Source organism: Artibeus jamaicensis, unplaced genomic scaffold (assembly GCF_021234435.1).
Source record: "Artibeus jamaicensis isolate MK-2021 breed Jamaican fruit bat unplaced genomic scaffold, CSHL_Jam_final scaffold_1964, whole genome shotgun sequence".
In the NCBI taxonomy this organism is placed as follows: Eukaryota; Metazoa; Chordata; class Mammalia; order Chiroptera; family Phyllostomidae; genus Artibeus; species Artibeus jamaicensis.
In genome coordinates, this window is record NW_026522030.1 from 69,034,032 (window position 1) to 69,054,814 (window position 20,783).

Sequence of the window (20,783 nt, forward strand, 5' to 3'; positions counted from 1 at the left end):
TAAGCAACAAGGTGATAGACAATCTATTTGACACAGAGTTCAAAACACTGGTAATCAGAATGTTCACAGAACTAACTGAGCTTGGTCACAAAATAAAGGAAGAAATGAAGGCTACCCAAAGTGAAATAAAGCAAAATATACAGGGAGCCAACAGTGAAGGGAAAGAAACTGGGACTGAAATAAATTATTTGAAACAAAAGAAAGAAATAAACAACCAACAGGAACAGAATGAAGAAACAAGAATTCAAAAAAATGAGGAGAGGATTAGGAACCTCTGGGTCACCTTCAAGTAAGTGCTCTAACATCCAAATTATAGGGGTGCCAGAAGGAGAAGAACAACAGCAAGAAACTGGAAACTTATTCAAACAAATAATGAAGAAAAACTTCCCCAATCTGGTGAAGGAAATAGACTTCCAGGAAATCCAGGAAGCCCAGCAAGTCCCAAAGAAGTTGGACCCAAGGAGAACCAAGACACATCATAATTACATTATCCAAGATTAAAGATAAGGAGAGAATCTTAAAAGCAGCAAGAGGAAAGAAAAGAGTTACCTACACAGGAGTAAAGAAGTGCCCATAAGACTATTAGCTGATTAGGCAAGAAGGGGCTGGAAAGAAGTATTTGAAGTCATGAAAGGCAAGGACCTGCACTGCAGATTACTCTATCCAGCAGAGCTATCATTTAGAATGGCAGGGCAGATAAAGTGCTTCCCAGATAAAGTCAAGTTCAAGGAGTTCGTTCTCACCAATCCCTTATTATATGAAATGTTAAAGGGACTTATCGAAGAAAAAGAAAATAAAAAACTATGAACAGTAAAATGAAAACAAACTCACAACTATCAACAACTAAACCTAAAAAACAAAAACTAAGCAAACAACTAGAACAGGAACAGAATCAGATCAATGGAGATCACATGGAGGGTTTGCAGTGGGGAAGGTGAGGGGAAGAACAGGGGGGAAGGTACAGAGAATAAGAATTGGTAGGCATGAAATACACAGGGTTAGAGGTTAGAGTGGTATAGGAAACAAAGAAGCCAAAGAACTTATACATACAACCCATAGGCTGGGAGTTGCAGGGAGGAGGGGGGATAAAGGGGAGAAAAAACTGGGACAACTGTAACAGCATAATCAATAAAATATACTTAAAAACTAAAAAAGGAAGGAAAATACATAATAGTTCACTGGACATAGTAGGCACTCCATCAATGATTATTGATTAAATTGATGAATGAGTAAACAATTATACTCATCAGCATGACTTCCTTGCAGTAATGGTTTTCTCAACAATCCAAACAAGTAGATTATAATTCAGCCTGAAATAGAAACTTTCCTAAGTCCAAGAGCCTGCATTTTTACTTGGTTCTAACATAACTGATAAAACATCACTTCTTCATCCATTTACTAAATTATTGCTTACTATTTAGTATTATAAAGTTATAAAGAAACACTCAATAACACAAAGACACCAAGTGAGCAAATGCTGTTGGAAAAATGGTACCTGTAGTCCTGGCTGGTGTGGCTCAGTGGATTGAGCACTAGCCTGTGAACTGAAAGATCACCAGTTCAATTCCCAGTCAGGGCACACACCTGGGTTGCAGGCCAGGTCCCCATTTGGGGGTGCACAAGAGGCAACCAATCAATGTATCTCTCATACACTGATGTTTCTCTTCCTCTCTCCCTCCCTCCCTTCCCCTCTCTCTAAAAGTAAGTAAATAAAATCTTTTTTTAAAAAAAGGAAGAAAGAAAAATGGCACCAATATACTTGCTCAATGCAGGGTTGCTGACAACCAACAAGAACTTTATCTGTATGTTACTAAATAACAACAGTAGATACCACAAATTTATTTTAAGAAACCACTTTGCAAGTAGAGCAAATTTGCTCTGTTTGTCAGAAGATGCTTGCTCTTATTTGCTATAAAAACTTGAGTCAGTAGTATGTATAAGAGGCATTCTGTTTGCAGAGACTTTTGTTACAATCCAGCAAAGATATTAATCATTAAAATAAGTTACATATCTTAAGATCTTTTCTCGAGGACTTCCACCAAGATGGAGGCATAGGTGGAAACACTGCACCTTCTTGCACAACCAAGTTTAAAAACAACAAAGTTTTAGCAAAAAAACACAGCCAAACCACAGAAAATTGAACTATACGGAAGTTTGACAATAACGAACCATTCAGCCAAACCAGTAAGAAGGGCAGAGCCAGCAGCAGAGCTGGGTCGGGCAGGAAAGATCCACCGGACCTACCCAGACTGCCTGGGTCACGCAGGCAGCCGTGGACAGATCCCAGGTGTGGAGTAGCAGCGGGCAGACCCACTGAGGGCTGACCTCAGTCACACATTCGCCCGCACATAAACCAGCAAAGGAGGGAGCAGTGAGATGGACTGCGCAGGACCCAGCAGCGGGGAGCAGCAGAGGGGACTGCTATTGGCCCTCTCTGACCCCGCCCCCACATACAGCGTCACAAACCAGTGACCTAAGTAGCCCCACGCTGGTGAACACCTAAGGCTCTTCTCATACTTAACAGGCTCGAACAGAGCAAAACATTAGGACTCGAGAAGAACAGCTGAAAGCCCCAGAGCTCATAACTCTAAGTGATGAAGAAATAGCCAAACTTTCAGATGCACAGTTCAAAACACTGGTGATCAGGATGCTCACAGAACTGGTCGATTTTAGTCACAAATTAGAGGAACATGTGAAGGCTAACTAATTGAAATGAAGGGAAATGCACAGAAAACCAATGGTGATGGAAAGGAAACTGGGACTCAAGTCAAGGGACTGGACCAGAAGGAAGGAAAAAATGACCAAACAGAAAAATATGAAGAAACAAAAATTCAAAAAAATGAGGAGAGGCTTAGGAACCTCCAGGACATCTTTACACTTTCCAACATCTGAATTATAGGGGTACCAGAAGGGGAAGAGGAACAGCCACAAGTGGAAAACTTATTTGAACAAATAATAAAAAAGAACTTCCCCAATCTGGCAAAAGAAATAGACTTCCAGGAAGTCCAGGAAGCTCAGAGAGTCCCAAAGAAGTTGGACTCAAGAAGGAACACACCAAGGCACATCATAATTACATTAGCCAAGATTAAAATGAAGGAGAGAATCCTACAAGCAGCAAGAGATAAGGGGACAGTCACCTACAAAGGAGTTCCCATCAGACTGTCAGCAGATTTCTCAAAAGAGACTTTACAGGCAAGAAGGGGCTAGAAAGAGGTATTCCAAGTCATGAAATCCAAAGACCTACAACCAAGATTGCTCTATCCAGCAAAACTTTCATTTAAAATGGAAGGACAGATAAAGTGCTTCTCAGATAAGATCAAATTCAAGGAGTTCACCATCACCAAGCCCTTATTATATGAAATGTTAAAGGGACTTATCTAACAAAAAGAAGACAAAAAAATATGAACAGTGAAAGGACAGCAAATTCACAGTTATTAACAACCACACCTAAAACAAAAGCAAACTAAGAGGACAGCTAGATCAGGAGCAAACCATAGAAATGAAGATCACATGGAGGGTTAGCAACAGGGGAGTGGGAGGAGGAGAAGTGGGGAGAAGGTACAGAAAATAAGTAGCATATACAGTAGGTAGAAAATAGATAGGGGGAGGGCAAGAATAGTATGGGAAATATAGAATCTAAAGAACTTGAGACACGTGGTCATAAACTAAAGGGGGAGAATGGTGGGGGAGCATGTGCAGGGTGGAGGAGAATGAAGGGGGGGAATAGAACAACTGTAATGGCATAATCAATAAAATATATTATAAAAGATCTTTAACCTCAAATACAAATCTTAAATATCATATTAGTCAGGAAGCAACCAAGTAGTAGAAAACAAACAAATGGAAAAATATTAATATAAAGAACTATTAATGGGAATGACCTTCTAGTTGCTAGCTGGGATGCTTCCTAATTCATGAATAGCTTAATAAAGCCAATTAAAGCTTCAGATTTGCTTGGTTGAATTTTTTAACTACCCACATTAAGAGCACCATGATTCATAAGCATGCATTTTCTCTGATTCCCACCACCACCCTCCTACAGATGTACCTATGTCTTTGCTACTACCAGCATGTCTGCAGACTCTCTCCTGTTCAAGCCTTGCCTGCCCACCTCTGTTTGTCCCCTTCTTGCCCCTCTGCTCCCCCAACCTGGAACAGTACCACATTGTTCATTTCTCCTATCTCTTGTGTCTTGCACCTCTTTTTCTCTTAATTATTCATACCACCCCCACCAAAAAAACCTATTAGTCATTACAGACAATAACTGAAGGTGAAAATATAACTAAAAAATACCCTAGAGTTCAGGGACAGTGCTCAAGGAAGGAACAACCTTGGCAGGGGCCCCCTTCCCCATGGCTGGGATTCAGGTCTGTTTGGATGATGAAGTTTGCTGGTTTGCCTGAACCAAAGCTGGTGCACAGTCACCGCACTATCAGAAAATACCCCTCTAGGTTGCAGGTGGGAAGAGACCACCAGAAACACGTGCACAGGGAGAGGGGGCATCAGAGGCCCACTAGGTGGTAGTAAGGCCAGAGTCTGCAGTGTTCCCATTGGGAGGGCCATTGGAAACAACCCTCCACCGTGCAGGTGAACTGAGGCTGTCGGGTGAGTGAGTGGAGGGAGTCAGAGCCCATCCCTGAGCAGCACAGTGTAAGGCCTGGGGTACATGATGTTTGCACAGGGACGGCTGCAGAAAGTGGTCACTGGGGCTGAGCTGGGGCTGCAAGTTCACCAAAGGACCACACACTCGTGAGACCACAGCTGAGACAGGGCATTACTGAAGTCCCCACACGTGCATCCCTGATAATCACAGATTTGGAGCAAGATGAGGCAAAAACACAGCACATTGAAACCAAGAAAAGAAGCCTTACTTCTGCAATGTCCTCCAGTGTCCTAGTTTTAAAATATAGGTTTTATTATTATTCAGGCCTGATGAGGCCGATCGATCAGGAGGTGGTTGCCATTGGAAAGATAGTTTGTGACTTACAGTTCCCAACAACAAACGGCAGGCCACGCCAGGCAGTGACACACGGGTGAGCACCAGGGTCAGCCAGAAGGCCAAAGAAGTGCATGGGCGACAGTCTTTCTTGTGGCTTCCATGGAAAGGAATAGAAGAGACAGAGTAAGCAGGCTATGCAGGTTTAGGGCTGGCTAGTTGGAATAATTTCAGAGGACTCCCGGGTGTAGGGGCTGTCTCGAGTTGTCTCAGACTGTACCCGAATGCAGTTCTGGCTGTGAAAGCCAATACTCAAGAGGCAGGTGCTGATGTAAAGGAAAGTGGTTTATTTTTAGGTGCCAGCCACCTAGATGATGGGGGATTCATGTCTCAAAGCCTATCTCCATGTCCCAGTGGAAGCCGAGGCTTTTATAATGAGGGAGAGGGGGGCAGAACAAAGATCAAGGGAGAGGGTTGAAAAGCCCTCTATGTGCAGACCAACGCAGTCCATTCCGACAAGGTGAGTGATAGTCCTGTGTGTGTCATCCTGACTTATCATCATCCTGGTTCCATGGAAGAAGGTCAGCAAATCTCCTGGAGTGGAAATACCTGGTCAGAGTCTGTATCTTCTGAACTTAGTTCCTAGGATTCTTATACAAACATGCTATTCATCTACAAGTGACTTGTTAGTCAGAGGCAGTGCTTAACAGAAACAGTGTCAAAACAATGGTGGGTGGGTTATAACTCCCCACTATTACAATTTCGCACTGCTACAGTCACTGGTCCTGACATGACTAGTGCAAGGGAATAGGGCCCACAGTGCGGGCCAAATAAAATAGTGAGGGGCATGGGATTTGCATCCTTGAGTGTGCATGCAGAAGTTGTGCTTGTAGGCAAGCCTTTACTATCTCTAGGAGCTGGCTAGCTGTCAGTCCCTTCAAGTCATAAAGGCCCTAGATGTCAAAAGTTCAGAAACATTTGCTTAACTGACAAAGGTAACCAACCATGTGTCCACTGCACAGGAGAAATGCTCCATTACCAGAGAGCGAGTAATGAAGGGTGAATTTGCAGCTGAACCAAATTCTTGGAAAACGCACACGACCACACCGAGACTGTACATCATCCTGTTTGAAAATCTGCTACCAGTTGAGTTCATCTCTGATTGCTTTCTTTTTCATTTTATTACATGACATCATCTTTGGAAAGTTGATCACTCCTTCTAGTATCCCTAAATTGGTAATCTTGGCTTATCCCCTAGTGTCCATTCTATCCAAATAATAATCCATTTCAACCAACCATGGATATTTAATCCTTTGGTGGGACAGTAGTCCAAGAAAGAATAGGTCTAAGCTAATTTTGGTACACTAAACTAAAAGGAGAAGTTTGACAGGCTCCTGAAGATGAAGACATCCTAGGCTTCTTTAGGAAATGTCACTCGGCTGTGGCTGGCAGCCATTCTGTGACTATGTGGGAGGCCAACTTAAGGGCAACACCCACACAAAGGAGGGCAGAGCCAAGAGAATAGCTCAGGAAGGAAGTCCTACTTATATCATCCCAGAACCCAGCCTAGCCCTGAATTTTCTGTTATGGTAGATAATAAATATCCTCATGATACAAGACCATTTGAATCAAGATTTTCTGTTACTTGAAACCAAAAGCACCATAAGTGATACTTTACATTATTCATACTTTTGGCTGTATTACTGATTGCTCTTCATTACAACTATTTATTCTGTGATTATCGTCCCAACTAAAGTATTAGCTCTTGCCTTAGACTCGTCTTGGTTATCTTAATCTTTCTAGTTTCTAACACACCCCTAATGCAGGCAGGGAAGTTACTAAGTAAATATTTATTGACTAATGGTTCTGCCTCTTACATCCTAAGTACAAGAATTAAGGAATTTACAAGAAACACAGTTCATATATCCTAAGAAGCTTAAAGGATAAAGGAAACTATAATACACTACAATTAATACTCTGAAAAAAATCCATTGAAAAGTAACTAAATGAAACATCCAAACCAGGATAAGACATATTCTGGATAAATCATTTGTAACTGTATTCACACTTTTCTTTTTAGTGATTTGGACTCTGGAACATTTTTTCAACTTTTCGTTTCAAGCTAATTTTAGATATACAGATGAATAGCAAACTAATACAGAGAGTTCCTGTTTAACATTTACTCACCTTCCTCTAATATTAGCATCTTATGTAAGTATGATACATTTGTCAAAACTAAAAAATTAACATTAGTACAAATAACTAAAGTATAGACTTTATTTGGATTTTCTATTTTCCCACTAAACGACCTTTCTCTGTTCCAGGAGCCAGTTCAGAATATCACATTGCATTTAGTTCTCAGACTCCTTATCTCCTATGACGATTTCTTGGTCTTTGTCTTATATGGCCTTCAACACTTTAGAAGAGTATTTTGTAGAATGTCCTTCACTTTTAAGTCTAAGCTTTCTACAAGTTCTTTTGTAGTAATAATGTCTTATAAATGTAGGACACTTTAAGGTTTACAAACCAACACCAGTACATTCCCTTGGCTATTCTTACCTACATCTAGAGAAGTAACTCAGGAAGAATGTTTCTCCCCACAGATAGGAAAGTAATCATGAAAAGATGCTGTGAGGATTAGATGCAAGCACCATAGCACCTGCTGGAATGAAGCCAGGCCTGAAAGGAGCTGGGCTTGGCCTTGTGAGTTTCCCTCACAAGGTCAGGTTCCTTACCTCCATAGGTCTAAGTAATTTCTAAAATCTCTTCCAGTTCTAAAATCCTCAATTATCTATGTATTTCATTTCCTCTGCTAATACTGTACTCAATGACACTAATCATTAACAACTAGTAATAAAACCCCAAAGTGTCCTTTCAGAGATAGCTTTTTACTGTTCTTTCCTTTCTCAGGAGCATACAGTTAGACAAAGAAAGCAAAATGAAAGCTTTTACTTCTGCTTTTCTCTGGGCAAGGCTTTCATCAAAAGCCTGATAGAGTATATTGACACCAAATTATCTCTTCTGCCTAAATTACTTCTTGGCAAAACAGCTTCTTGAAAGCTACATTCCTTGTTGCAGGAAAACCAAGGTCCATTAGTGACAGCAGTAGAGAGATAAATAAAGCCAGTAATGCACTATTTTTCAGGTGCAGTTACAGCTGCAGAACTTAGCCAGGTGTGTGGGCAACACTGAATTTCAGAGACATAATGGAGAAGCAAAGAAAAATAATTAAAGGCTGGGGAGTGAAAAGGACAGGTAAAGGGAGAAAAACAAGAGGAAAACTTAAGAATAAGCAAAAAGGAGTTCATCTATTCATGATTACCAATTGGGTACGTTCCATGTACCAGGCTCTGTGACAGATTCTAAAGATATACAGAACAACATAGACATAGACCTTGTTTTCAGGGCCTTTATCATCTACTTAATGGACAAGAAACAGACTTCCAGCCAAGTTGGGGGCCTAGGTAGATACACTTTACCTCTTCACAAAACCAAAAGAAGACCAACAACAAATTTAAAAACAAAAAAATATCAAGAACTGCCAGAAAATTGAACTGTGTGGAAGTCCAACAGCAAAGGAGTTCAAGAAGAAACATTCATTCAAACTAATAGTAGGGGAAGAGAGGACATGCAGCTGGAGGACAGGTAGGGGAGGCAGCAGATGACAGACCAGTGGTCCCACATTTGCATTCAGGTAAACTAGGAGGAACCAGTGGGGAGCAAGACAGACCATGCAACCCAGAGTTCCAGTGCAGGAAAATAAAGCCCCAAAACCTCTAATTGAAAAAGCCTGTGGGGATTATGGTGGCAGGAGAAACTCCCAGCCTCACAGGAGAGTTCCTTGGAAGGCCCACAGGGTCCTAGAATGTACGCAAACCGCCCACCTAGGAATCAGCACCGGAAGGGCCCACTGTGTTTATGAGTAGTGGGGAAGTGACTGAAAGCCACGGAAAGCCAGGCATTGTTCCCTCTCTAGGCCCCCGACCCCCACATACAGAGCCACAACATAGCAGAGGGTTGCCCCACTCTGTCCAATACCTAAGGTTCTGCCCCTTACAATGTAACAGGTGTGGCAAGACAAAAAAAACGGCCCAAATGAAAGAACAGAACAAAGCTTCAAAAATAGAACTAAGTGATGAAGAGAGAGCCAACCTATCAGAAGCAGAGTTCAAAACACTGGTATTCAGGATGCTCACATAAATGGCAGAGTATGATCACAAAATTGAAGAAAAAGTGAAGGCTATGAAAAGCGAAATAAAGAAGTATATACAGAGAACCAACAGTGAAGGGAAGGAAACTGGGACTCAGATCAACGGTTTGAAGCAGAAAGAATAGACATTCAACCAGAACAGAAGAAAAAAGAATGTAAAAAAATGAGGAGAGGCTTAGGAACCTCCATGACAACTTTAAACGTTCCAACATTTGAATAATAGGTGTGCCATTAGGAGGACAGGAAGAGCAAGAAATTGAAAACCTCTTTGAAATGATAATGAAGAACTTCCCTAACCTGGCAAAGGAAATAGACTTTCAGAAAGTTCAGGAAGCTCAGAAAGTCCCAAAGAAGTTGGATCCAAGGAAGCACGCACATCATGATTACATTATCCAAGATTAAAGATAAAGAGAGACTCTTTAAATCAGCGAGAGGAAAGGAGACAGTTACCTACAAAGGACTGCCCATAAGATTATCAGTTGATTTCTCAAAAGAATCTCTGCAGGCAAGAAGGGGCTGGAAAGAAGTATTCCAAGTCATGAAAGGCAAGGACCTACATCCAAAATTAGTCTACCTAGCAAATCTATCCTTTAGAATGGAAGGGCAGAAAAAATGCCTCCCGGATAAGGTCAAGTTCAAGGATTTCATCATCACTAAGTCCTTATTATATGAAATCATAAAGGGACTGATCTAAGAAAAAGAAGATAAAAAATATGAACAGTAAAATGACAACAAACTCAGAACTATAAACAACAGAACCTAAAAACAAAAACAAACTAAGCAAACAACTAGAACAAGAACAGAATCAGAGAAATGGAGATTACATGGAGGGTTATTTGTGGGGAGGGAGAGAATGGGGGGGAAAGGTACAGGGAATAAGAAGCATAAATGGTAGATACAAAATATACAGGGGGAGGTTAACAACAGGATAGGAAATGGAGAAGCCACAGAACTTATATGTACGACCCACAGACATTAACTAAGGCAGGCAGGGGAATGCTGGTGGGAGGTAGGCACAGGATAAAGGGGAATAAAACAAGAAAAAATGGGACAACTATAATAGCATAATCAGTAAAACATATTTTAAAAAGGAAATAGACAAGAAACAAGTATAGGCATACATTTTATTGTGCTTCGGTTTATTGTACTTTACAGATACTGCATATTTTATAAATTGCAGGTTTGTGGCAACCCTGCATCAAGCAAGTCTACCAGTGCCATTTTTCCAACAGCATTTGCTCACTTTGAGTCTTTGTGTTAGGTTTTGGTAATTCTCACAATATCTCAAGTAATAATAACAAAAGATTAGGACTAACTGAAAACTCAGCTGATGGTTTGCATTTTTTAGCAATAAAGTATTTTTAATAAAGGTACATACTTTTTTAGACATACTGCATACTCAATAGACTACAGTATAATGTAAATGTAACTTTTGTATGCACTAGGAAACAAAAAAATTTATGTGACTTGCTTTATTGTGATATTACTTTTATTATGATGGTTTGGAACCAAACCCTCAATATCTCTGAGATATGCTTGTAACTAATCAAAATTGTAACAAATGCTTTAGAAAAATTAAATGTGCACTGCATCAAATAACCAGAACCCAGAAGGTCAAGGTTTCCAAATTGGGCTGGAATAGTTGATGAATTAACACATTCCCAGATTCAACCAGGGAGTTTGGAGGAGTTATTGGGAGACCAGTGTGAAAATGGGTTAGATTCTGCCAAGATGGAGGCATAGGTGAAGACGCCATGCTTTCTCTCACAACCAAGTTTAGAGACAACTAAATATTAGCAACAGAAAACATAGCCAGAACACAGAAAATTGAACTTTTCGGAAGTCTGATAACAACAAATTCTTCAGCCTGACCAGTAAGAGGGGCAAAACCAGCAGCTGGCGGAGCGGGGTTGCACAGAAAAACTCGGTCAGACGGATTCGAGCACGCAGTACCCAGGCATAGGGTTGGACCTAGTAAGTGACTCAGCGAGCGACCGCGGGGAAACAGCGAGGGAGCAGGGCTGCAGGTTGACTGTGGTTGCGCTTTCGTGCATGTTACATCCCATCCTCGGGAGCAAGAAGGGTCGGAGACTGCTGGGTAGTCAGAGGTGTTTTATTGGCCAAAGTTTCAAAGTTTTACCTGTGCAGGGGCGAACTCTCGGGGTGCCTCCGGAGACACATCAGTGCCAAAATGGCTGCAAATGAGAGTCGCGCCTGGCGCTTACAGGCTAGGGTTCTTATAGAGGTCAGCAAGCAAGCAACTTCCAGAAGCAGAAGGTGGCAGTTAGCTATTGGCTCAGGGGCTATACTAAGGTGCGTGATCTGACCAAGGACTGGTTACTAGAGCTCGTGGACAGCTCGTGATAGTATGGCTGATTGGCTCTTAAACCTCATGCTGTGGTTGTGGTCTTTTTACCCCCCCGGCCCCCCCCCCCCCGCTTGGCGTTCCAGGAGCTGACTGAACACAATCAGCTCTGTACCTCCTTTAAGTGCACCCTGTCCTTATGGTCGAGGGAGCAGCTAAAATTGAGAACAATCACTTCCTCATTTCCCTGGCTCCTTCATTCCCCCCTTCTGTTTGGAGCAGATCAAACCCTTGATTCTGTTTCATTAGAAAGGAGAATAGTATAGGGTTGTGATAAGACCATTAATTTCACTACCTCTACTCTTTCTTTGATAAAGGCTAAAAGTTTACTTATAACAACAGGTCCTATAGTTAAAGCATTAACTATAGGAAGAATCAAAACAGGACCAGCTATAGCAGACATTAGGGTAGTTAGCCAAGGGGAGGTTTGGAATATAGAAGCATACCAGCTGGAGTTCTCTTCTTCCAATTTCCTATCTTTTAATCGTTTGGCGAGAACTTTGATGTTCTCTCAAATTACTCCAGAGTGGTTGGCATAAAAACAACACTCCTCTCCTAGGGCTGCACACAGTCCGCCCTGCTGCAGAAGCAAGAGGTCAAGTCCTCTTTTATTCTGTAGTGCTACCTCTGCCAGGGAGTCTATCTGGTGTTCAAGATAGATTACTTGATCTTGCAATAGGGCAATGTCCTTCGAAAAGGATTGTGACAATTGCTTCAGACTCTGTTCCCCATGGACTATGGCCCCAGCCCCTACTGCTGCAGACCCCAAGACCCCATAGTGGCCAGTATAGGTATTAATAACGGTGCTCTCTTGGTTTGCCCCCGGGGCTGTACTAGTAAGGTAGGGTCGCCTCCATATAGGTACACTTGGGGAACAATATATGCACTGATACACAGTTCTGGGCGGCGGGTTGGCACCAAACACTTGAATATTCCTTGAGTGCAAATAAACCATAACCCCTCAGCAGCTCGGGTCACTTGTGGTGTATTGATGGTTTCAGGAACCCTCCTTTGGTTCAGGCAATAATTGCTATAATTTGAAGAGGATAAATTATAGTTACCAAGGAGGTAGCAGGTTCCATTCCTGTGGAATTTGCAAGAGTTAATGCACTGTCAGTCAGACAGTCTCCTGTCTCCTGGTGGTTTGTTAGGCCTTCGGGAGCGTTCATGCTGCCTGCAGAGGTGTTGGCCCCTATCCCTATATAGAATGGTGGCCTCGGGCTTAAGCATAACCAACATGATTCGGTGAGGCCCGGCTGGGTACTGTTGAAAAAAGGGAAAATCTTATCTAATAAGTTTAGGGCACCAGTCATCTGATGATGGGGCTGTCCTTCTAGGTGTGGGCCTTTTTCATTTATGAAATCTGGACGAGCCGCCTCTGGTGTATCCTGTGGAGGCGGTTCCTTTGGCCTGCTGGAGTGTCGTGCGGACTTATGAGAGGGCGCACCGCCTTGGGTGGCAGCCCATTTCCTAATCCCTTCATGGCTGGCCCTTCTACTTGGGGAACCCGCCTGATGGTAAACAGGACCCCGGGGTCATAACCCATTGCATAGAGGCGTAGACCCCAGGTGCGTCCTGTATCCCACATAGGGTCCTTTGGGTCTAAGATAATTATAGTTATAGGGTTACACTTATCTTGGGCACAACGGGGATTTTCTCTGTCAGCTGGTGGTTGGGACTTATTTCTTGCAATACTAATATAGGCGTCCCTCATTGATGGTTCCCATGATGGGGGTGATACAATTGTCTCGCATCCCCAACTTTTACAGTAATAATCCTTTACCCCTCCACAGAGGTCTTGAAAATATTTCATGTCATTCCCAACCCAATGCGGACACACATAAAGGTCGGTATGGAAAAGGTCTTGGTTCAGATTTTCATTTCTGTTACAGTCAGATCCTTCTATCCCTGGAGTTCCTCTTAAGGTCAATGCCCTATTTGGGTTAATAGAGGTGAGTCCATTCCCTTCACATAGCCTATGTCCGAACCATTGAGAGAGGTCAGCTTGCAGGGTTACTCTGTTGTCCTTCCCTATGCCGCTGCTGGCAATTACTTCACTATCAGAGAACCTAATTATAACCCACTGGTGGGCCAGTCCTCCCGTGGGGGTGGCCCAAGAGGCAAGCCATATTCCTATGAGCGGGAGAAAGTAAGCTTTAGGGGTCTGTCTGGATCCTTTCGAACCCGCCATTCTCGAGAGTCTTCTCCTGGTGCTTGGGCTACCTTGGTGTGGGAGAGGTCTATCCAATATGGCTTCTCAGCTACTCGAACTGCAGTGGGGGTACTTAGCAGTACCTGGAAGGGCCCAGTCCATCGAGGCTCTAAGTTCCCCTTTCTGTGGTTGAGGATCCACACCCACTGTCCGGGCTCCAACGGCTCAAGCGCTGTGCCTCCTCCCTCCAGGTGGCGGGCTTGCTGCAGGGCGCGCACCTCGCTCCGGATCTTCTGCAGCGTCTGCAATGGCCTAAGGAAGTTGTGATTAGAGACTTCTATCTCTTCCTTAGTTAGGCGGGGAACCAGGGGTATAGGTTGACCAAATAGTATTTCAAAAGGGGCCCAAGTCTTAATATATGGGGTACATCTCACACGGAAAAGGGCAAAAGGGAGTAGCTCTACCCAATTTTCGCTGGTCTCTCTCTTTAGCTTTACTAGAGTTTCTTTGAGGGTTCTATTCATCCTCTCTACCTGCCCTGAACTCTGGGGTCTATAGATGCAATGAAGTTTCCAATTAATCCCTAGCCTGGCCGCTAATTCTTGTGAAACCTTGGAAAAAAATGCAGGTCCATTGTCAGATCCTATGGCTAGGGGTACCCCATATCTAGGTATAATTTCTCTCATTAGAATCTTACAGACTATGGAGGCCGTCTCTCCTCTTGTGGGGAAAGCCTCGACCCACCCTGAATAAGTGTCAACTAGGACTAGTAAATACTTGTAGCCCAACTTCCCTCTAGCCATTTCAGTGAAGTCAACGTCCCAGAGTTCTCCTGGGGTATTCCCTCGATATCTCACGAAGCAGGGCAACTTCTTGTTTTGTGCATTTACCTGAGCACATGCCCTACACCGTGAGGTGATCGAGTGAATTACTGCTCTGAGGTGTGGCCCTAGGTAGTACTTTCTAATCAGTTGCTCTAACTTATTCTGACCTAAATGGGTGCTGGTATGGATATCTTGCACTACTTGCCTTACTACTCCTTGGGGCAAGTAAATCCTAGTATCAGGGAGTACTATCCATCCATACTTATCTTTTCTTCCACCTAATTTGGTTCCCTCTTGCTCCTCCTCGGTGGAGTATTTGGGATCCGGAGGCAATTCTGGCTGGGGAACTAGGGAGAGCAAATTGTCACCTTGGCTTGTTGCAGTCTCCTTGGCGGCAGTATCAGCTAAAGTATTTCCTCTTATAACTGGGGAATCTCCCTTCTGGTGGCCCCTGCAATGTATGATAGCAACTTTCTTGGGTAGCCATATGGCCTCTAGGAGGGTGAGGATCTCCTCACGATTTTTAACATCCTTGCCTCCTGCGGTCAGGAGGCCCCTTTCCTTGTAGATAGCTCCATGGACGTGGGCGGTGGCGAAGGCATAGCGGCTGTCAGTATAGATATTGACGACCTTTCCTTCGGCTAGCCTTAGGGCCTGGGTCAGTCCTATTAACTCCGCTCTCTGTGCAGATGCTCCTTTGGGCAATGCCTTTTGCCATAGCACCTTATCCTCTGTGGTCACTGCTGCTCCTGCATACTGCTGTCCATTTTTGATAAAGCTACTCCCATCAGTAAATAGAGTCAGATCTGCCTTTTCATAGGCTTGGTCTCGCAAGTCTGGGCGGGCCCCGGTCACTGTGTCTAGGACCTGGGTGCAGTTATGAACAATCTCAGCATCTGGAATCAGTAGCAAGGTGGCCAGATTCAAGGCAGTTGTCTTAAGGAACTACACTGCTGGAGGATTCAACAGTTGGGCCTGATACTGCGTCAGCCGCGCATCTGACAACCACCTGTCTGGGGGTGACCGCAGGACTTGTTCTATATAATGTTCACCAATAACTTGTATATCCTGTCCCAGAGTTAGCTTGCTCGCTTCCTTGACTAGCAATGAGGTGGCTGCAATGGCCCTCAGGCAGGCCGGCCACCCGGAAGCAACCGGGTCAAGTTTCTTGGATAAATAGGCTACGGGTCTCTTCCATGGCCCTAGTGTCTGACTCAATACACCTAGGACTACTCCTTCTTTTTCTGCTACAAACAATTGGAAAGGCTTAGCCAAATCTGGCAGGGCCAGAGCTGGGGCAGCTACTAATGCTTCTTTTAAGGCCTGAAAGGCTTGTCTCTCTTTTTCAGTCCATGCGAATGAGTCCTCTTTGCCCCTGGTTAGCTCATGCAAGGGCCTCGCTAGTTCTGCAAAGCCTAATATCCACAGCCTGCAGTATCCCACGGCCCCCAGAAATTCACGTACCTGCCTTTTGGTGGCCGGCTCTGGAATTTGCAGAACCGCCCGGATCCATTGACTGGACAGAGTCTTCTGTCCCCCCTGCAAGTTGTACCCAAGGTAACTTACAGCTTGAGTCACGATTTGGGCTTTCTTGGCGGAGACCGGGTATCCCATCCTCTCAAGGTCCCACAGCAGGTCTAGGGTGGCTGTTTCACATTCCTCTTGTTCTTGAGCTGCTATTAGAATGTCATCTACATACTGGAGGAGAACTATGATGGGGTGAGATTTCCGAAACTCCTGGAGGTCTTTGCTGAGGGCCTCATTAAAAATTGTAGGTGAGTTTTTATACCCCTGGGGCAGTCTGGTCCATGTGAACTGCCCTACTAGTCCATTTTCGGGGTTGTTCCATTCAAAGGCAAAAATCTCCTGGCTCTGAGGAGCCAGGGGTATACAAAAGAAGGCATCCTTCAAATCTAAAACAGAGTAATAAGTATGCGTTGGGGGCAACGAGCTTAACAGCGTATACAGGTTGGGGACTGTGGAGTGTATTGTCTCTCGACTCGGGCATTCACCTCCCGCAAGTCCTGCACTGGACGGTAATCCTGGGTTCCAGGTTTCTGGACAGGCAACAAAGGGGTATTCCATGCGGACTGACACTCTCTTAGAATGCCTGCCTCTAGCAGGTGCCGCAAGTGTCTCACAATCCCTTGCCTGGCCCGCGCTGGTACAGGGTACTGTCTTATTCTGACTGGGCTTGCTGTACTGGACAGCTGAACCAGCACCGGTGGCTGGTGGACGGCCAGCCCAGGTGGGTTAGTTTCTGCCCACACCCCTGGTACCTTTGACTGCAGCGCTTCGGAGACTCTGGCGTCCCCTCGCCTCTCTTCCTGGAGCGCAGCCAGCAAGTACTCCTCAGAGAAGGGAACTGTTACTTCCATGCTGGCTCCAGCCACGGGGTCTTCTTGTTGCTTGAAGGTTATAGTGGCTTGGAGCTTCTGCAACAGGTCCCTCCCCAGCAGCGGGTATGGACAGTCTGGGATAACTAAGAAGGAATGAGTGATCGTGCCCCGACCCAAGTCCGTGATTCTGGCAGTTGTCCATGGGTAAGCTTCTGCTTCACCCATTGCCCCTACAATCTTGGTGGTTGCCTTCTGAATTTGCCCTCGGGGCTGCTTTAGGACGGAATAAGTGGCTCCCGTGTCGACCAGGAAGTCTATTTGCTTGCCCTCGACAGTTAAGGTGACCATGGGCTCCTGGGAGCCAACGGGTATGGAGCCCTGGCCCCGTCGATCCAGAGTCTGGAGGAGGACCTCCGGGCCATGCTTGGGGCCCTTACTGGCGCCTCCTATCTTTGGGCAATCCCATTTCCAGTGTCCTTTCTCCTTACAGTAGGCACAAGAGAAATTAATCCCTGCGGCTTCTCTGAGAAAGGGGGTTCTGGTGCTTCCAGTTGTGTAAATCACTGGTGGAGAAGGATACATAGATCAAGCGCGGGGGAGCCCGCGGCGCATCCAGCTGGTGGGGGCCTCTCACAAGGGTAAAATGGCCCCTCCTGCCTGAGGAGGTAAAACGGCGGCCACTGTATCTGCCCTGTCCGGGGGGCCCGTACCTTTACTATACTGAGTGCCGCCGCGAGTATGAGGCGGGCTCTGGACCCTTCTACCCTCCTCAGAGGAGTCTGGCAGGTGCTGGGTTGGATACGGGGGTGGAACAAGGGCTGGATCCAGAGGATCCTCAGGCTGACCGGGCAGTACGGGGTATAACCTGGGTCGGGCTGTAATTACAGTACGGGACCCCCCCGCATCTGGTCCTTCTTTCACCCCTGTGTCACCTTTCTGCCCTGTGGTTACACAGATTGCCCTCTTCCCCGCCCCCTTATTAGCCTGTATACATTTCCGAATGTATCCAGGACGTTCAGTGGCTATATCTACCCAGACATCAATATAGACAAACTGATCAGGATGGGGCACCCGATATACTGTGGCCCGAACAGCAAACAAGAGGGGGAGATCAAAAGTCCCTTCGGTGGGCCACCCCACGTCAAAAGTTGGCCACTCAATCTGGCTGAGGGTTCGCAGGAACTCGGGGTCGGGCGGAGGCCCACCGTATCCACTAGCCCGCCTCTGAAAATCAGAAAAGTTGTTCAATAGACAATTGAGGGGCGATCTAGGCACTGATCCATTCTGGCCCATCCTGAAGTGCTGGACAACCTTAGGAATTTCAGAAACAAGAAGAGAAATGACCAGAGCTAACACAAAACATGTAAACAAACACCACAATTTCCTATCATACACTCTCCTCTCATACACAGGCGAACCGCGGTTCTCAGGCATGCATTCTCTCGCAGTGCAGCTCGAAGTGGAACTAAACACAAACTGACCTAGTCGCCACTCCCGAGGGCGTCCCCTCTTCCGGGAGCCCCTGGGTGGTATTGTGGTGACGTCTCACCTACCACTTCAGGGTTGAACAGTCTAGACTTCCAAACCAAATGTAAAAAAAAAGGATCCTTGTTACTTACGTTTGCTCGAGCAGCTCACCCAGTCTCCGAATTTAGATTTTATATCTCGCTGGGGCCTCCAAATGTTACATCCCGTCCTCGCGAGCAAGAAGGGTCAGAGACTGCTGGGTAGTCAGAGGTGTTTTATTGGCCAAAGTTTCAAAGTTTTACCTGCGCAGGGGCGAACTCTCGGGGTGCCTCCGGAGACACACGAGTGCCAAAAGGCTGCAAATGAGAGTCGCGCCTAAGGCTTACAGGCTAGGGTTCTTATAGAGGCAAGCAAGCAAGCAACTTCCAGAAGCAGAAGGTGGCAGTTAGCTATTGGCTCAGGGGCTATACTAAGGTGCGTGATCTGACCAAGGACTGGTTACTAGAGCTCATGGACAGCTCGTGATAGTATGGCTGATTGGCTTTTAAACTTCATGCTGTGGTTGTGGTCTTTTTACACCCCCCCTCCCGCTTGGCTTCCAGGAGCTGACTTAACACAATCAGCTCTGTACCTCCTTTAAGTGCACCCTGTCCTTATGGTTGAGCGAGCAGCTAAAATTGAGAACAATCACTTCCTCATTTCCCTGGCTCCTTCAGTGCGCAGATAGAGTGAGGGAGTGGGCAGTGAGTCTACAGGACTGAGCAGGCCCAAAGGCGAGCGGCAGCAGAGAGCACCACCATTTCCCCGCTCTGACCCCACCTCCACATACAGAGTCATAACCCAGCGACCTGAGTGGCCCGCCCTGGTGAACCATGTTAGGCTCTGCTCCTCACCCAGCGGCGCGAAACAGCTGAGTGCATCGCCATTTACCCGCTCTGACCACGCCCCCACATATAGTGTCACAACTCAGCGACCTGAGAGTCCAAGGCTCCGATCCTCATACTTAATGGACGAGAACAGACCAAAAATGGCTCAAGAAGATCTCAAAGCCCCAGAGCCTATAAATCTAAGCGATGAAGAAATAGCAAAACTCTCAGACGCACAGTTTAAAACACTGGTCATCAGGATCCTCATAGAACTGGTTGATTATAGCCACAAATTAGACAAACATATGAAGGCAAAACTAATTGAAATGAATGGAATTGCACAGGACACCAATAGCAATGAAAAGGAAACTGGGACTCAAATCAATGGAGTGGACCAGAAGAAAGCAAATAATGGCCAAACAGAAAAGAGTCAAGAAGCAAGAATTCAAAGAAATGAGGAGAGTCTTAGGATCCTCCAGGACATCTTTAAACGCTCCAACATCCGAATTATAGGGGTACCAGAAGGGGGAAAGGCACAGCCACCAGTGGAAAACTTATTTGAACAAATAATAAAGGAGAATTTCCCCAATCTGGCAAAGGAAATAGACTTCCAGGAAATCCAGGAAGCTCAGAGAGTCCCAAAGAAGTTGGACCCAAGAAGGAACACACCAAGGCACATCATAATTACATTAGCCAAGATTAAAATGAAGGAGAGAATCCTACAAGCAGCAAGAGATAAGGGGACAGTCACCTACAAAGGAGTTCCCATCAGACTGTCAGCAGATTTCTCAAAAGAGACCTTACAGGCAAGAAGGGGCTGGAAAGAAGTATTCCAAGTCATGAAATCCAAAGACCTACAACCAAGATTGTTCTATCCAGCAGAGCTATCATTTAGAATGGAAGGACAGATAAAGTGATTCTCAGATAAGATCAAATTCAAGGAGTTCATCATCATCAAGCCCTTATTATATGAAATGTTAAAGGGACTTATCTAAGAAAAGGAAGATAAAAATGAACAGTGAAAGGACAGCAAACTCACAGTTATTAACAACCACACCTAAAACAAAAGCAAACTAAAAGGACAGCTAGATCAGGAGTGGAAACATAGAAATGAAGATCTCAAGGAGGGTTAGCAATAGGGGAGTGGGAGGAGGAGAAGGGGGGAGAAGGTACAGAAAATAAGTAGCATAGACAGTAGATAGAAAATCGATGGGGGGGCAAGAATAGTATGGGAAATATAGAATCTAAAGAACTTGAGACACATGGTCATAAACTAAAGGGGGGGTAATGGTGGGGACGGGGGGTAGGGTGGAGGGGAATGAAGGGGGGAATAGAACAACTGTAATGGCATAATCAATAAAAAAATAAATTAAAAAAACAAACAAACTGGGGTTAGAGCCAGTGTTTGGCAACTAAGCCAAAGAAATCAGGGCACTTTCATTCAGGCGAGGCTCATTCTCAGGAATAATCTGAATGGACATAGAACTGGCTGGGTGTTAGGCTGATAAATTTCTGTGGACTGGCCAGGCTGCAGGGGGATGTATCCTGAGCCCTGCCCTACTTGCTTCAACCAGTAGGAAATACCAGTCTTACCTAGCACTATGGCTCCTCTCCTCCAGGGGTG

The 20,783-nt window shown here is 45.0% G+C and overlaps 2 protein-coding genes across 2 annotated transcripts; both read right to left on the reverse strand.

The window, feature by feature from the left end:
- Positions 1–11,608: 11,608 nt before the first annotated feature.
- Positions 11,609–16,101, reverse strand: LOC128626051 (uncharacterized). The gene is made up of 2 exons (XM_053656422.1): positions 15,463–16,101; positions 11,609–15,354 (listed from the first exon to the last, which is right to left on the reverse strand). Exons 1-2 carry the CDS (start codon positions 16,099–16,101, stop codon positions 13,645–13,647), a joined length of 2,349 nt encoding a protein of 782 aa, XP_053512397.1. The 3' UTR covers positions 11,609–13,644.
- On the reverse strand, positions 15,283–17,735 carry LOC128626007 (uncharacterized). Its single transcript, XM_053656133.1, has 2 exons — positions 16,767–17,735; positions 15,283–16,400 (listed from the first exon to the last, which is right to left on the reverse strand). The coding sequence occupies exons 1-2, from the start codon at positions 17,406–17,408 to the stop codon at positions 16,395–16,397; spliced, it is 648 nt and encodes a 215-aa protein (XP_053512108.1). The 5' UTR covers positions 17,409–17,735; the 3' UTR covers positions 15,283–16,394.
- Between the last annotated feature and the right edge of the window lie 3,048 nt (positions 17,736–20,783).

Excerpts from the sequence above, each read along its gene's own strand:
- LOC128626007 (XM_053656133.1), bottom strand. The coding sequence starts at position 17,408 with ATGTATCCTTCTCCACCAGTGATTTACACAACTGGAAGCACCAGAACC.
- LOC128626051 (XM_053656422.1), bottom strand. The coding sequence starts at position 16,101 with ATGGGATACCCGGTCTCCGCCAAGAAAGCCCAAATCGTGACTCAAGCT. Across the intron at positions 15,355-15,462 it reads CGCGGCTGACGCAGTATCAG|GTCCTAGACACAGTGACCGG; the intron begins GCCCAACTGTTG and ends AACTGCACCCAG.